This window comes from Hypomesus transpacificus, unplaced genomic scaffold (assembly GCF_021917145.1).
Source record: "Hypomesus transpacificus isolate Combined female unplaced genomic scaffold, fHypTra1 scaffold_204, whole genome shotgun sequence".
NCBI lineage: Eukaryota > Metazoa > Chordata > Actinopteri > Osmeriformes > Osmeridae > Hypomesus > Hypomesus transpacificus.
The window spans coordinates 189,698-206,798 of record NW_025813745.1 but is presented as its reverse complement, the minus strand read 5'-3'; the positions used below and the strand labels follow the sequence as shown (position 1 = coordinate 206,798).

General features: G+C 45.3%; 2 protein-coding genes across 3 annotated transcripts; one reads left to right on the top strand and one right to left on the bottom strand.

The window, feature by feature from the left end:
- The first annotated feature begins 3,487 nt into the window (after positions 1 to 3,487).
- Positions 3,488 to 5,913, top strand: pou1f1 (POU class 1 homeobox 1). 2 transcript variants are annotated; one of them, XM_047013825.1, is made up of 6 exons: positions 3,488 to 3,623; positions 4,437 to 4,502; positions 4,936 to 5,181; positions 5,286 to 5,450; positions 5,548 to 5,608; positions 5,706 to 5,913. In XM_047013825.1, exons 1-6 carry the CDS (start codon positions 3,488 to 3,490, stop codon positions 5,911 to 5,913), a joined length of 882 nt encoding a protein of 293 aa, XP_046869781.1. The 2 variants fall into 2 exon arrangements, with proteins under 2 accessions (XP_046869781.1, XP_046869780.1); XM_047013824.1 differs by having other exon boundaries at positions 4,341 to 4,502.
- Positions 5,914 to 7,515: 1,602 nt separating this feature from the next.
- Positions 7,516 to 16,274, bottom strand: chmp2ba (charged multivesicular body protein 2Ba). Its single transcript, XM_047013827.1, has 6 exons — positions 16,086 to 16,274; positions 13,231 to 13,322; positions 10,967 to 11,161; positions 9,662 to 9,764; positions 9,263 to 9,369; positions 7,516 to 8,952 (listed from the first exon to the last, which is right to left on the bottom strand). The coding sequence occupies exons 1-6, from the start codon at positions 16,117 to 16,119 to the stop codon at positions 8,839 to 8,841; spliced, it is 645 nt and encodes a 214-aa protein (XP_046869783.1). The 5' UTR covers positions 16,120 to 16,274; the 3' UTR covers positions 7,516 to 8,838.
- Positions 16,275 to 17,101: the final 827 nt, after the last annotated feature.

Sequence of the window (17,101 nt, the reverse complement as noted above, 5' to 3'; positions counted from 1 at the left end):
CACGCACGCAAATTGGAATGAGATAAACACCTTGCTGAGGGTAGTACAGAGAAAACCGACAACATATATCTTCCACACTTCAACATGGTGCTGTGGACCGGCACACCGTTTTGGGTGTTAGTATAGTGTGAACTTGTTTAAATAAACAACTTTTTTCTATTTTTTCTCTTTTATCTCTGTCTCAGGATTGAAATGCCGTGAGACATGACCTCCATTTGTCTGAGAAGAATATTTATCTAGGTTGATGTGCTGTTGTAAATACAGTGCCCTCCAAAAGTATTGGAACAGTGAGGCCAATTCCTTTATTTTTGCTGTAGACTGAAAACATTTGGGCTTGACATCAAACGATGAATGTGAAACCAGAGATCAACGTTTCAGCTTTTATTTCCAGGTATTTACATCAGGATCTGATGCACAAATTAGAAAATATCACCTTTTTGTTCGAACCCACCCATTTGTCACGTGAGCAAAAGTATTGGAACATATGACTGACAGGTGTGTTTTGTTGCCCAGGTGTGTCCTATTACATACATTATTCAATCAATAAATACCACTGAATGTCTACACTCAGGTTCAGATTGGGTAAGATAGGTTTTGTCTATGCAGACTGTATTCAGAGGTGAAAACAACATGAAAACCGGAGCGCTGTCTTTGGGTGAAAAACAAGCAATTGTGAGTCTTAGAGAAGATGGAAAATCAATCAGAGCCATTGCAGAAACATTGGCCATAGCCAGTACAACCATTTGGAATGTCCTGAAGAAGAAGAAACTACTGGTGTACTAAGTAACAGACGTCGAACAGGTAGACCAAGGAAAACATCAGCAGTTGATGACAGAAACATTGTGAGAGCTGTAAAGAAAGACCCTAAAACAACTGTTAGTGAGATCAGCAACAACCTCCAGATGGCAGGAGTGAAGGTATCACTATCTACTGTTCGCAGAAGACTTCATGAACAAAAGTACAAGGGCTACACCAGAAGATGCAAACCACTCATTAGCAAGAAGAATAGGAAGGCCAGGCTGGAATTTGCCAAAAAGTACAGAGATGAACCTCAAAAATTCTGGGACAAAGTTTTATGGACTGATGAGACAAAGATTAACTTTTACCAAAGTGATGGAAAGGCTAAAGTTTGGAGAAAGAAAGGAACTGCTCATGATCCCAAACACACAAGCTCATCTGTGAAACACGGTGGAGGTAATGTCATGGCTTGGGCTTGCATGGCTTCTTCTAGGACGGGCTCATTAATCTTCATTGAGGATGTAACACATGATGGCAGCAGCAAAATGAACTCGGAAGTCTACAGAAACATTTTGTCTGCCAATTTAAGGAAAGATGCAACCAAACTGATTGGCAGAGCCTTCATCATGCAGCAAGATAACGACCCAAAACACACTGCCAAAACAACAAAGGAGTTCATCAGGGGCAAGAAATGGAAGGTATTAGACTGGCCAAGTCAATCTCCAGACTTAAACCCTATAGAGCATGCATTTTACCTGCTTAAGAGGAGACTGAAGGGAGGAACCCCACAAAACAAACAACAACTGAAAGAGGCTGCAGTGAAAGCCTGGGAAAGCATCAAAAAGGAAGAATGCAAAAGTTTGGTGACGTCAATGGGTAACAGACTTGCTGCAGTTATTGAAAGCAAAGGATTTGCAACTAAATATTAAGTCTTATTCACTTAAATATGTTTTAAGTATATCTGTTCCAATACTTTTGCTCACATGACAAATGGGTGGATTCAAACAAAATGTGATATTTTCTTAGTTGTGCATCAGATCCTGATGTAAATACCTGGAAATAAAAGCTGAAACGTTGATCTCTGGTCTCACGTTCATTATTTGATGTCAAGCCCAAATGTTTTCAGTCTACAGCAAAAATAAAGGAATTCGCCTCACTGTTCCAATACTTTTGGAGGGCACTGTACATGTAGGTCACCATTGAAAGAAAACAACATCTGACTGTGAACCGATGTTCAAGATTCCAAATGTAACCCAGTTTTACTAAGCTACTGTGAATATAAACAGATTTGAATATCGGAGTTTATAAAGGGAAAGGAGAATTAGGAGGCGAGGGAAGGAAAGGTTCTTACATTCTTTTTGTCTATATATGTTCTGATGATACAGAGCTGTTTCATTAGTTTTTTCAAGTCGGGTCATGCCGACGGCACCTCTCAGGTTTTGCCACCTGCTGCCCACCTACCTAGTTTCTTATTTAAGCCAGCCTCATCAGAGGTCAAGCAGAGTCACAAACAAACACTGAAACAATCACAGTGGCACATGCCGGCCGCCTGCTCCAGATTATCCCTTATTTCCAATGAAGAGTTCTGTTGTCTATATAGAGCCAATAGAGCCATCTCACAATACTGCTCAACGGCAGCATAATGCTAGCAGGCCACTGACTCACAACTGCTACAACAGCAGCCTCTTCCTCCACAGATCCGTGTGTAATTTTGGCAGGCCAGATGGCTTGGCGATAACAACAGGGAAATACTCCACCTTCAGCCAGAGACACGACAGGTCATTCACGGCAGAGAGGAGGAGCAAACCTTCACACCTTCAACATTTCAAAAGAAATGTTTCTGTCAAGATTGCCGGTGCTTGTCTTGGTGCTTTCTGGAACATGTACATGTTGGAAACCTGTCAGTTCAAAAGTATTCAAACCTGTTTTGTAGTATATCCTAACAAATAGCGTGTGCATGTGTATGTTCTCACACGATAGCATAATAACAGATGGACACGGTTCTTTTATGTCGGGGTGTACGTGGACGACGTCTTAGCTCTTGTCATGCCACACGTCCTGTTTCAGGTGAGCAGCGAGGGAGACCGGAGAAGAGAAAGAAAGAGATGAGAGGTAGAGAAAGAGGGAGAGACAGCGAAGAAAGTGAGGGGGGGGGGGGTCAGGTTTCTCTCTTCTCCTGTACCTTTAATCCTGGCCTCACCCATTTAGAGGTAAGGGGACGGAGGAGAGCTGCTTTGATTTGACCACGGCTCCCAAGCGGAGTTTGGGTGGAGGGGAATTAACATGGATGAGTTGGGAGGGGGCAGGGGTGGTGGGGGTGGGGGGGGTTCAAGCTGGAGAGGAGGGGGGTTGGAGAGAGGGGCGGAGTATAAATACCTGCACTAAACAGGAGGGGTGTTGCACAGGTGGGCTTTTCAGAGGGACGGGCCAGAGAGCAGCAGAGACACTCGTCCACCTGGGAAAGACCAGTCCAAGAGCAAGAGACCACTGGGAGAGACCGCTCCAGGGGAAGAGAAAACGGCCTGGAGCACCTGAGAGAGACTGGACTGGAAGACCGCTTTCGGAGAGGCAGGTGACGTGGAAAGAAAACAGCTGCGCACCGTTTTTGATGAGAGTCATCCAAGCTTGGCCCAGCAGAGAAGACCCTGAGTGGGATCACCTTGAAACAGTGACACGGGGGGAAGTGTACCTGCCCCGGTAAGAGTTCCCACAGCAGTTCAGAGGGTGTACCAGGTGCCGGCTGAGAAGGATGTCGTGCCAGGCGTTCAGTACGGACGCCTTCACCACGCTGGTGGGAGACTCCGGTCTGCCACTGCTCATGCATCACGCCTCCGCCGGTGACTGCACGCCGACCACGTCCCACACCCACAACATGGTCTCCACAGGTAACCTCTGACCCCTAACCTTGACCTTTACTCCTCTTCTCCCCATCATCAAGCCCTGAGCTCCTCTGCACCTTTGGGACACTGATGTTCCACTGAACCCCAGTTCTGAGACACCCTGGGTGGTTTCGACACATCCTTGCTTGTACGTTAACTAATAGGCACGCTTGTTATTTTGACTGATATCCTGACGCGAGTGGTGCCTCGCTGTTAAGTTTTGATGTGACCGTAGGAGTCATTTGATGGGTCATGTGTCACCCATCCAGACACAATTAGTGCTAGTGACAGCTTTTTAATTCAATCAAATGTGGGCTGAAGGGTCTCAGGCATGGAGAATAACTGTCTTGCATTCAGGTAAATGAGAATGATTCTAATTAATCTGCCAATTTTCGTCAAGCTGTTTTAGTAGTTTGGTTGATTGCTGAAGTGGGTGTGCTATTGGTGTCACACGTTTGATTGCTAAAGTGGCGGTTGTGTTCTGCATGTGTGTGGATTTAACGTGTGCTAGCGTCTACAGAGCCCCAGCATCTGCTGATACCGATAATGTCTCTATTTTCGGTGATTTTGTTTGACATTGAATTCGCTAAACAAACTGGCACACGGCACACATTAATAAAACTGGTTACTGTGACGGGGGAATGAAAAGGCCTGTTGAATATAAGATGCATTCTTGTGGTCCATGGCAGTGGCAGTTTTATGAGAGTGTGTCTGTTCACCCAGAGCCTTCTGGTCTGTCTCTGGTCCAGTCCTCAAAGCGCTCTCACATGCATCTCGCCACCTCCGCCCTCGGAAACGCCCTTAGCAGCGCCCCCCCAGGCCTGCACTACCCCATGACCCCCTGTCACTATGGCAACCAGCAGACCACCTACGGCATGATGGCAGGTGAGTGAGGATGATGATAATGATCATGATGATGAAAAGGAGGAGGACGATTAGTGTGATGATGCCGTGGATTCCTAACTAGGTCAATGCTGCTGACGCTAATGAGGATGACGATAACAATGATGAAGATCAGGAGGACTAACGATGAGGAACATGTTTCCCTGTGCAGCTCAGGAGATGCTGTCTGCCAGTATTTCCCAAACTCGTATCCTGCAGACCTGCAGCGTCCCACACCCCAACATGGTCAACGGAGCAAACACACTGCAAGGTGCACACAGTCACACACGCACACACACTAAGGAATCCCTGAAAATCATGCACTGTACACAGCATGTTGGATGTATAATCCTTTTTTTACAACCACACAGCCCTGCCTCCCTCTGCTGTCAGTAACAGGCATCACATGGTCCTCTCTCTGCTCCACCATCTCCAGGTTCCCTGACTCCCTGCCTGTACAAGTTTCCAGACCATAGCCTGGGTGGGGGCTCGTGTGCCCTGAGCCACAATTTCTCCTCGCTTCCCCCCTCCCTGCTCTCTGAAGAACTGTCCATGGGGGAGATGAAGCCAGACCCCCGTCGGAGGAACAGGCCCCCCGAGGAGCCCCCCGATATGGACTCTCCCCAGATACGAGAACTGGAGAGATTCGCCAATGACTTCAAGCTGCGCAGAATCAAATTGGGTGAGTCGCCGGTTCAGGTTGACGAATGGAGGAATGGGGTGCCGCACGCTGCTCACACACGCCTTGTCTTTATGAGTGTCGGAATGGGTGTGTGTTGTTCACAGGGTACACCCAAACTAATGTAGGTGAGGCTCTGGCTTCCGTGCATGGCTCAGAGTTCAGTCAGACGACCATCTGTCGCTTTGAGAACCTGCAGCTGAGCTTTAAGAATGCCTGCAAGTTGAAGGCCATTCTGGCTAAGTGGCTGGACGAGGCGGAGCAGGCAGGGGGTGAGTTGTCGAAAATGTCCGTTATCGAACTCTGACTTGATTTAACCAGGGATGGTAGGTGGGAGATTTTGTTCATGTGACACTGTTTTTCTAACAGCCCTCTTTAATGAGAAAATGGGCATGAACGAACGCAAGAGAAAAAGAAGAACCACCATCAGGTGAGCTTCTTTTCAAGAACGACAAAAGAACAATAACCACCAAATGCAGTATGTTGCCCTCGTTTTCTTAGCATGTCCCTCCGCTTTTCTTCTCTAGCCTGGGGGCGAAGGAGGCATTGGAAAGGAGTTTTGGGGAGAAGAGCAAACCTTCCTCCCAGGAGATTGTGCGCATCGCCGAGGGGCTCCACCTGGAGAAGGAGGTGGTGCGAGTGTGGTTCTGCAATCGTCGGCAACGGGAGAAGCGTGTGAAGACCAGTCTACACCACAGCTCCTACCTGACCAAGGAGAGCGCCACCTGCAGGTAAACATATGCCACTCCGGACAGGTGGCTCATCCAGGAATGATGAAGTACTGCTGTAGACTGTATCTGTCTACATGTGACATGATCAGACACAAGCTAGGGTAGGAACATTCACTTCATGCCAATACCTTGTGGTGCTTGTCTAACACTGAATGAACTACAACTGCCAAGATTTTTTAAAAAGTGTTCCACATCTTGTAATACAGATTGACATTTATCGCAAGGGCTCTCTGCTATTTATTTAATGTATTATGACAATCTTTTTATGAGAATTAATATACGATGTTGTTGTATTTTAAACCTACTATGAAATGTTCACAATCCCTGTACGGTATGCATATTTTGTTATAAATGTCTGTTGTGGTGTATTTTGGGGAGAAAGTAGCGCATGTGAACAGGAGTCTGAGGCTTGGGATGACCTGATTTGTGTGCTGGATATGACTGTCGTCTTGTTCAAATACAGATTTGCATTATACTGACCCACAAATAGGCCTCTCGCCGTATTAGAATGTATGATTCAATATTCATAAGAAAATTGTGACATTACAACACATCACATTTTCATCTGAGGTACGATAAATGGAACTGAGGAACAAATTGACGACTGACCTGCGAAAATAATGTGGTTATTTGTACATGTCATATTTTCACTTGTCAAGGATAGCAATGAAACCACAAAGCGAGATCTCTGTGTGGAGACAGATTTAAGAAATCCAAATCCATGTACCGGTAATCCCTGCTCTTTTGTGGTGGAATGGTTCAAACTGTCATGTTAACAGATGGCTTTATGTGTTTGTATGAATAAATACATAGGAACAGCACATCATCTTAGCTTTATGCACGGATCAGGAATGTCACATGGGAATCATAAAGGCATCAGAGGAGGGTTTCCCATCTCCACAGACCCCTATCGGGGATGACCATGACAGTATATCAGTGTTCTATTCAAGCACATTGTGTCTGTAGGGTAATATAGGGGGTTTATGGTCTGAAATACACACACATCTGCTCCTGTTTGTAAGAAACACAGCTGAGCATGAAGGGGTTGGGACACGGTGGGTGCAGCTGGTGTGGTACCTTTGAGGGGAGAACTTCCAGGATGCCACAGGGGAGGTAGATACTGCGAGAGGCAGGAGATAGGGGGGGGGAGGTTGGGGGCTGACACCTGGGGGTTGGAGCTGAGGTCAGGTGGTTAGGGGACCTGGGATGTGGGCTCCCCTTCTCCATCTCTATGGGCTGAGCTGGAAAGAACATGGATAACCAGAGACCCACTAGAGATTCATGGTCCCTGATTGAAATGAGCCCGGCAGTGCTGTGGAGTGAAATAGGAGGACCTTAAAGAGGAGCCATGGAGAGGGAGAGGCAGAGAGAGAAAGACAATTGGGCTTCCAGGAAGAGAAAAGAGTTATTTGTAGATAGCAACTGGTGACATGAGCAATACTGTATAGTTCTGCCGCTGTAGTTAACATGACTACGGATGCTTAGTAAGTCAGTAAATACAACCAGCAGATATGTGTGTGTGTGTGTGTGTGTGGGGGTGTCAAAATGACTTATTTAAGGTATACTTAAGTTACACATATCACAGAAACATGGCCAGACAGCCAGATATCATACAGGAAGAGATTTTATTCATTATAAAAGGCATCAACCCCAAACAGCTACTGTACAATGACATAGTAGGTACATACAACACTATACATACATGTTTTAGAAGATCAAAGTAATTCAAACTTCCAGTGAGGAGAACTGCACCGTAATCAAGTCCAAAAGGGCATACATTAAAAGATACTGTGTGCAGATCACCAAAGTCTGATCAATATGTACCCTTTTACATAAAAATAAAAAAAACATCCATAAAAGCACAGGCAGGAAAAAAGGGACTCATTCTTATTGGCAGAGAAACGGAATCTGGGACAGTGATATGCATAGTGTCTCAGAAGCATGGTGTGTGTGTGTGCATGTGTGTGAGAGTGTGTATGCGTGTACAGCAGTAAAGAAAACAGACTAACTGCACAGCAGTCGAAAGAGCAACACCAGTACAGACTCAGACAAGCAGTCGCATGTTTAGTCAACATCACAAAAACTAATCATGAAGACATATCCAATTATTCTGACCTTCGATCAAAACCTCAGTAGAAGAAAAAAAAGCTTGTTATAAAAGGTAACTGTCATTTTCAAGCCTATGATGGTTAGTTTAATTAGTGTTTAATTACTGTTTCAAACATCCATAAACTGCATCTATTCGTCTGACCCCCACGTGTGTGGTATATCATATCACTACGCAGTTTGGTTGCCTACTTTTAAAAGATCCTCATGCACACAAGTTGTGAGAAAACTCCAGCCCTTACCCTAGTCCTTGGGTTCATATCACAGTTAGACAATCTGGCCCCACTGGGACCTATGGTAATGTACCTAGAGATGTCCGAGCATAGAGAACAAACATGATTACATTGTCTCCTCCCCCCTTTCGCACAACAGATCGTTCACTTAGAAACGGTGGGTTCACACAGGGCTCTAGCAGAGACCAGTTGAGACTCCATGCAGATCATGTAAACATAGTGATCACGTAGCCCATAGAGATACACGTCATGTCATATCAGTCTGATTTAACCAGGAGTGAACCATAGTAAGTACACCAAAACACGTGTCCATCGGCCACACACAGAGGCCATGAGGGTGTGTGAGGGTAAAACACAGATGTCCGCTCCCGGTCAGATCTGCTGAGGGCTGAGCACCCATTCCCGTCGTCTTTCTCTCCTTCAGCTTTAGGTCATCGCACCATGGCATTCCTTCATTGATCAAATCAGCTGTTTCATGCCCCCACTCTGAGGCGCCTATGAGTGTGCCGCACAGACGGATGGCCAAGGGTGTGTGTGTGTGTGTGTGTGTACTGTAGGTGTGTGTCTGTGTGGGTGTGTGTGTACGTGTGTTAGTCTACACCCAACGCCCGGAGCTGCCTCTCGATCTCGTCGTCTGAGATGGTGGCTCGTTTTGGGGAGGCGGTGCTGGGAAGGCTTTTTCCCGCTGCTGGGGCTCTCACCATCTGGAACACCAGAATAAACCCATTAACACACGGCACTGCACTCGACAACCAAGAGGACATTAACTAAACACACACGGAGGCTTTTATGTTACACTCGTTATCCCTAGGCGTGAACACGAGCCAGACAGCGGCAGTTAACTCCAAATGTTTTCCGATCGAGGTGTTGTATTAGCGCACGTTGACCTCTAGGGGGAAGCAGACCTCCACCAGATGGAGCTGGAGGCGCGTGTGCGCTCACTGTCTCTCCCACACTCTGTGGCAGAGCCTGATAAGAGAGGCAGGCTGAATCCTGCAATGCTGACGGATGTACCTTTCCTGAGATCTCAATGCCAATCTCATCCAGGACCTGGCTGACAATGTCCTGGGATTCCTCCTCATCGCCCGATTCATCGAAGATGTCATCTAGGGTGTCATTGACTGGGGAGGGAGGGGGAGAGAGAGACAGAGGGGGAGAGAGAGAGAGAGAGAGAGTGAGAGACAGAGGGGGAGAGAGAGAGAAAGAGAGAGAGACAGAGGGGGAGAGAGAGAGAGAGAGAGAGAGAGAGAGAGAGAGAGAGAGAGCGAGATAATTGATCTCAACAAGGCTTATCTGAGAGGTCAAACACCTTTCAGGCAAACACTGAACTCACTGTCACATTTGAATGTTTGAACATCTTTTTGAAAGATACCATGGTGCATCTTTTAAACAAAGGATCCTGTCAGGTCTTACTCATTTCCTCTGTCATGCCCATCTTCATGTTTTCCTTCTGGAAGTTCTGCATGGTCTGGAGGGTCTTCTGAGGATCCATCTTCTTATTCACCGCCTGCATCGTCTAAACACCCAGAACAGCAGTGAGACCTGGGATGGCCTGATTCACCTGATGACCTGACAGGCTTTATTACAGCAGGGTCCTACAACTGCACTTTTGAAGGTTTTTATAACTATACACTTTTGTATCTTGAACAGCAACTTGCAGGCTGTACTATAGAACAGACACACACACACACACACACACACACTACCTTCTACCCTGACGGTTCATACTGAGCAATGTTGAAACAAGCCTGACCTACTTTCACTGTCGAGTCTAAAACAACCAGGACGTACACAACATCTAATTAGCTGCTATTAGCATATATTTCCAAAAACAGGTTTCAAGAACTGGTTCCCATTATTCGGAGGCTCATAGCAAGGCTAGAAAGAACAGGATGGGCTTCATCCTAGTAGTGCAATGGAGAGGATATGGGGGCTGCTTCCAGTCATGAACACAAATCACTCTGGATAAGAGCGTCTGCTAAATGACTAAATGTAAACACGCACAGACACTGGGTGGGCACGCACACACGCACGCAAACAAACGCATGGTACAAAAGTATTTCCTTTCACTCATCACAGCCCATTAGATGCAGGCCTAATTACCACTGACCTCCCTGTTAGATAAGTGTCAATGTTTAATAAACCATAGATTCAAATCCGGTTCCACAGTGTCAAACAGATTCCCCATTAATACATTCATAGCAAACCCTGAAATATTGATAAATATTTCACAGATCTAACTTGTTCACAAACAGAGCACAAAACAGCTTAAATGGGCCAATGCATAAAGCCATAATCTCATGACTGGGACAGTAATTGTTGAAATGTACAAAGTACGATATCTGAAGTGTGTCATGTCTGCTAAAAATCCCAAACAGGTAAATATGAGATAAATGACTTACTCACTAACAGAAGTTGCTGAGGGGGGCATGGTGCAGACAAAGCCTTCACACTTAAAAAGCCAATGGACTCCAAACTAATTAAACATGCAGGGGAATCCTTTGAACTACCGTGTTTTGAAGGATCTTTGAAACTAGGTTACTGGGTCTGTTTTGACCCCATTTTCAACAACAACAAAAAACTTCCAAAGCACTAATGCACTGTACAATTTTAGGTTGAATATGAAACTAACAAGCTTTACAGTTGGTTAGTTACGAAACCATACTTGAAGTCTTTCCCTTTACGGGAGTTGGTGTTTGTAGGCCGACTGTACCGTACCTTGGCAGTGGTGGACATGGCTCCTGCCATCTTCATCTGGGAGTTCATGACCTTTGTCTGCGTGGACATGGAGGTGACCTTTGAACTGACAGCATAGGTCCTGTTCTTCTGCTTCCTCAGCTGAACCAGCTGCTTGGCCAGGATCTTACAGGCCTCCCGGTTCCCGCTCTTGGCCATCTTCTTTATCTCCATCTCCTGCGAGATGGGGTGATTAGGAAAAAGCAGTGATGCCATATACAGGCACACCCTACACATGAAATTGCCATTTTCATATCGTTTAGTGCCCTGGAAGACAAAAAAGCATGCACATAAATACACAGAGCCATTGTACACAAACAAACTCCGGAAGCTTCCCCTGGGACTGTTTTTGCACATGCAAATTGTAAATAGTCAGTCAGAGGTATAGATACCTACAAGCAAGCAACCCGTCCTTTGTATTAGTAAACAAGCAAAAATAGAGACTTGCCCTGAGGGGCTTCTCGCACACATAGCCTGTATTGTGTGTGTGTGTATTGTGTGTGTGTGTGTGTTTGAGCATCCCTAGGGATCCCACTGTGGCTCCAGGTTGTTGAAAGCTAGCCAGGCCTAGGTTGTCCTCCCTCACATTACGTAGGACTATTTGTTTGAAGGAGCAGGCCATTGTCCACAGAATCATTTATTAATGATCTATATTACAGGAATACAGCTGTTCGGTGTGTGCATGTGTGCGTGTGTGCTTGTGAGAGAGATGGCTGATAACAGGTTAAGCGGCCATTAGGAGAGAGCTCATTGTGAAGCTCATTGTCCCTGTCTGTTCTCAGCACTAAGTGGTCCTGCTGACTGGTAGTCAAATCCAGGCTACACTTAAGAGCTGAACAGGCACATTTTAAACGCACACAAACTCAGGTGCATCAGTTTAGCATTAGCCAGTTCTGCCTGGCTCAGCAGAACAGTGACGATGGACATGAACGATAGGCGGACAAAGACAAAGTCAAGGAAGCCGAGATTATAGACGATGCACCTTATAGACAATGATGCTGTAAAACGTGTGTCAGCAGCTACAAATCAAAGGTATCAGACAGTGTCAGATCAGTGGATGGACTGGTGCTGAGGAGAGCTGATTACTGCTAATCTACAGCCCTGTCAACAAGAGGCCGGGGTTACAAAAGGAGGCCGACCCTGAGGCAGAGGCAGACGTAGTTCGATAAGAAGAGGCACACACAGACCGAGGCTGAAGGATAAATAGTAGCGCTGTCGCAGGAATCGAGTCATCCGTTGCTGGCAGACGGAGTCATTCCATCAGCCTCAGAAGCATTACAGACAAACCGCCGTATGTCAAACCCTCAGCTCTTGACATCTCTACTGAACAATGAAGACATAGTGATATGGATTATGCTGCATCCGCTGTGGTGATGTCCTATGTCTATAACACTGACTGATGTTGAGGAGAAAACAGGCCTGAGCATGTTCCAAGTGTATGACTTTCCCAGTACACACTAATGAGTTGCCTGGATACGTGGAAGCGATTAACATACGGATCCGATTTCCACCAAATAAAATACTGCATTGTTTTTGGGACGCACATGCTACAACCCCCGGCATTCGCACTCTCTCTGATCTGATATAATGTGGGTCATTTCCATTTCTCACCGAATTATAATTTGATCTAGACCAGCAACAAAGCAAAAAACGAGATTAATTAGTAGAAATATTAATGAGGAATGAGACAGAACTCCCCAGGGAGGTCATTATGCCCTGTCTGATGTTTACTTAAAACAACATAAAGACCCACGCCTCTTCTTTTAATTTGTCTGTAAAAGGGGGAAATAGAGGGGAAATGTTCTTTTCTGTTGTTCACACAGAGTGAGTGTGAGGTCTCCCCTGCAGCTATTGTACCTGCCCCAATCCGGAGTTTTCAATTACAGCCATTAGCCAATCGCTTGTATGATCACTGGCAGGGGAAGGGAGGAGAAGTAGGAGGTAGTCAGAGCGGTAGGGAGGACGGCCTGAGGTCAATAACACACTTTTGATGCAATCAGGAGTAATCTAAATGATAGGTAGTAGTAATTTATTTGGATCCTTATTAAGAATATTCCAACGTGAATATACAGACATTTCATGCATAAGAACAAGGCAGGAAAACCCGAAAAACATATTGACCAAAAAGGCTGAAAACCTACCGTTTTTTACCTAACATATTCTTATTCTAGATATTCTAGTAGGCAACCCTCGGTGTGTTACTAAGAGGTTGAGAGGCCTGTCGGTTTAACTTCAGTGTGTCTCACCATTTGCTTCTCCTGTCTCTCCAGAGCGGTTCTGTCTCTGGTGATTTGTCTCTGCGTGCCGCGCAGTTCCTTCGTCTGCTCCTTGATAACGTCTGAGAGAGAAGGAGAGAGAGAGAGAGAGAGAGAGAGAGAGAGAGAGAGAGAGAGAGGGAGTGAGAGAGCGTCCTTGACAACTTCTGAGAGAGAAGAAGAGGGAGGGAGCTGGTGAGCGAGCGTGGAGGACTGCATAAGTGATCGATTAGTCAATTATCAGCCAACGTCTCTTTCTGAGTGAGAGTGGGAAATGAGTGTTTATAATCACCAGCGTCCTCCAGAATCATAAAACCTAAGCCCCAGTCTGACGGCACTCGACAGCCTGCCAAGGCAGAGTCCTCTGAAGGCATGGGAGCCGGGGACGGCAACACCAGGCTGGGACAAAGGCTGCATGCATGCCTTATTCACAGGGCTGAAACAGGAATCTTAAGCCTCCCCGCTCCATCACTATCCATGACTACCCTGTGTATGTGTGTGTGTGTGTGTGTCTGAATTACATACACAAGCACACATCCGTGCTTCAAATACCAAAAAATCACAGTCATCTGCAAAGAGAACAGTTAGTCTGTTCTGTTGGATTTTTGTGCGCCGAGAGAGATGGCACTTTGTATTCAAGAGTATACAAAGACCACAACAGCAACTACACATTTGAATCAATATTGTACCTCAATAATACATTTGCAATAATATGAAAAACCTGAATACACATGCATAAACATGGTATGCCCCTTGGTCAGGCACCCAGGCATGATTTATGAGTGGGGTGGACAACATACAGGAGGCCACCCATATACAAGGCGCCTGCAGCGAGGTGTCCCACCCAGGATGTGCCACAGATGACATGCTCCCCGACACCGTCATCCGCCCGTGACTGAGCCAAAACCCTCCAAAAGGACAAACACACACACAGAGAACCACAGACACACACGCACACACACAGCCTAGCACAAGTTGTAAGCTACATCCCACCATCCATTTCCTAAGCCGTTCTCTAAGGCTCTTTACTCAGATTCCCTCCACAGTCCAGTGGGCCCATAGCTTCGCTGTCAACTACAGACAAGTTTTGATCTTTTTCAAACGAGGACCAAAGTGTCTCAGAGTGCTGAAACTGGCATTCACTTACAGTCCAAAATTAAGCTGTAAAACCGTTTAAGTGTCTGTACAACCTTTTATTGTGTAATCTATAGTTATACATTTTAAATAAACTGAAGGAAATAGGGACCAAAAAGGCTCATATACATTTTGTCTTTCTATATTAGAAAAAGGACAGACAAAGTAAGTCTAACATGAATGTAAATTATAAAAAAATTGAATAGAAAAAAAGAAATAAATTACTAAACTAGTCAGATCAAAGTCAAAAAGTTAACAAAACCATTAAAAACCAATGGTCGGTCAGAAATTCCCTGCCCTTCCAAATCCTCAAAACTCAAAGGCCTGTATTAGAGGGCCACCTGTGGGAGCCAAGCGTACACACGTAGATGGTGACGTATCGACAACGTGCACGAGAGGGAGGGAGATAGTCCTACAAATAACTGAGATCGCACCCCCCTTATGCCACCAGCACACGCCCAACCACAGGATACGACATCATGGCACGCCACGCCGACACGGGCCAACGCCGGGCACACGACCCCCCGACAGACAACAAGAAAGAGGAGTAGGAGGAGTGAACGAGAGAGGAGACCGCCATCAGGACGCTTGAGATGTCTAGTGAGTAGCGAGAACTGTACAGAAAGTAACAGGTCTACATTTATGCCTAAATAAATGTGGTTGGGCCAGTAGTCATGGATCTTCTGGTCACCAAAATCATTCAAACATAGACTTGTATGGGTAGTCAAAGCTAATTTCACACATTTTGAACTTGAATTTAAGTAACGTTTTTACTTTTCAGAATCAGATGTTATGTTTGTTATGTTTTAATTGAAAAAATGCTTTGATAGCTGGCATTGGTAAAATGGAAGGTTTACTTTAAAGCCTGATTAAATGGTCTCTTAGGTAGGCTTGGGTGTAGAAGAATGTAGGTAATTTGAAATCTAATTGGGCACCTAATCACATGGCCCTAAAGGTTCAGTGATAACTTCATCTTTAGGGCTCTGACTAACCTGCATTTCTAGATCACCTCATTAGAATGGCACCTGTGATGACACACATTCTCTCTCTCACACATGTACACACACACATTTCAGTGAGAGCAATGAGTGTAGTGTGAGCTTTGAGAATATAAAAATGCATCAAGTGAAACTTAAATCAATTTTATTCATTCTCAATGAACATACAGTCAGGATTTTCAACATGCCTGCTACTAACTCTTGTATAACGGTTGTCCTTCTATCTACACAGGGCGACTGACATGGCTGTTACACACAACACGGTGAATAACTAAGTAATCATGTGAGCCTCTGTGCATTATGGTGTAGGCGAATTATGTAAACAAAAATGACCAGCCGTTTCTGTTTAAAAATATTTTAACAATATTCTGACACCAAACAGCCGTCCAATGATCATACTGCTCAACAGTCGGCTGTTGGTCAGCTAAGAAAATACCATCACTGACTACTTAAAATAAGTTTACCTATTTACTTCCGTCCAGTCAAGTTAAATATAACTTGTTTAATTCAGTTAAGCTCCTTTCTATTTAACTCCGACAATACTTTGTAGTCTTGTACAACGTAGCCTAATACGAATACCAACACGTGTGTACTGTGCTACATTCAAAAAAGGAACCAAACTGGTATAACTGGCCGTATCATTGAACGTTAGTGACTTGACAAGAGAAAATTCAGCTAAGTTGAGCTTTGAAATCCTTGTCGAAACAAACTTACCGTCAACAGTCTTCTTCTTGAAAAGGGATGCCATGGCGCTTGGTCGAAAAAAATTATTAAATGAAAACCTCTAAATAAAACCTATAATAACTTACTGGCTGTTTGAGCCGTTCAGTCCTAATAATAACCTTTGGCTTCCTGGTTGCTGCTATCGAAGTGACTGACTCTTCGGCTTTTCACATGACAGCCCTGACTCACTTTTCCCTCTACGTCACCGTGCGGGTCTCTCCCTCCACTCCCCATGTCCGGCTCTAGAGGGCGCCCCAATTTAGGGGTGTTGTATTACAATAGACTATAAACTCATATTGCTTATTTACTGATATAATTCAAAAAGATAATTAACAAAAATGCATCACCCATAATGTTAGCACCCCTCTCTCTCCAATTGCGGTTGCTGAGCTTGCAAAGAAGAGATTTCGAAGAGCATGGGTCATGTAGTAGATAAGGGTTACTAAATTTAACCTAGCTGTTTTTGCCCCTTGTGTACTGTCAATAAGAGGCGAAGAGGGTAAGGAAATGTAAAGTGTTCTGTAGAAGTAAACCAAGAAGAGGAAAAACAACCCCATGCCTCGAGCATAATCATAAAGGATTTTGTTCTCATCTCATTCCTCCCCTCTAAATGGCCTCAACCTCCTGGGTCAGCATTGTTTCTCCAGATATTACTGCTGGTGAGCAACCGAAAGTAGCAGGACACTTGAACCGTAACCAACCCAATTCCATGAAAAACCGAGCCCCCCCCCAATGTTGCTAAATCGATAACGGGGGAGTGAAGGAGAAGGATGGGAAGAAAGGAGGGGGGGGGGAAGACTGTTTGAAATGAAAGGACAGTGCCAAGTTTAGAGGAAGGAGACTGCAGGGTGACTTTGAGGGCCGAGGAGGATGAGTTAGCCCTCAGCTCTTCTCCGCGTCTCGGAGGAGGCGTGCATAGCGTCCTGGGGCCATGTTCTTGTTAAGGTTATTAGGAGGATGTTTTGGTCTAATCAGCAAGACGGCCAGAGGGAGCGCTACTAAACAGC

Coding starts and splice junctions, on each gene's coding strand:
- chmp2ba (XM_047013827.1), bottom strand. CDS start 16,119: ATGGCATCCCTTTTCAAGAAGAAGACTGTTGACG. Junction 9,765..10,966: donor CCATGTCCACCACTGCCAAG/GTACGGTACAGT, acceptor CTGGGTGTTTAG/ACGATGCAGGCGGTGAATAA. Junction 9,370..9,661: donor GGGCATGACAGAGGAAATGA/GTAAGACCTGAC, acceptor CTCCCTCCCCAG/TCAATGACACCCTAGATGAC.
- pou1f1 (XM_047013824.1), top strand. CDS start 3,488: ATGTCGTGCCAGGCGTTCAGTACGGACGCCTTCACCACGCTGGTGGGA. Junction 5,182..5,285: donor GCTGCGCAGAATCAAATTGG/GTGAGTCGCCGG, acceptor TGTTGTTCACAG/GGTACACCCAAACTAATGTA. Junction 5,451..5,547: donor CGAGGCGGAGCAGGCAGGGG/GTGAGTTGTCGA, acceptor TTTTTCTAACAG/CCCTCTTTAATGAGAAAATG.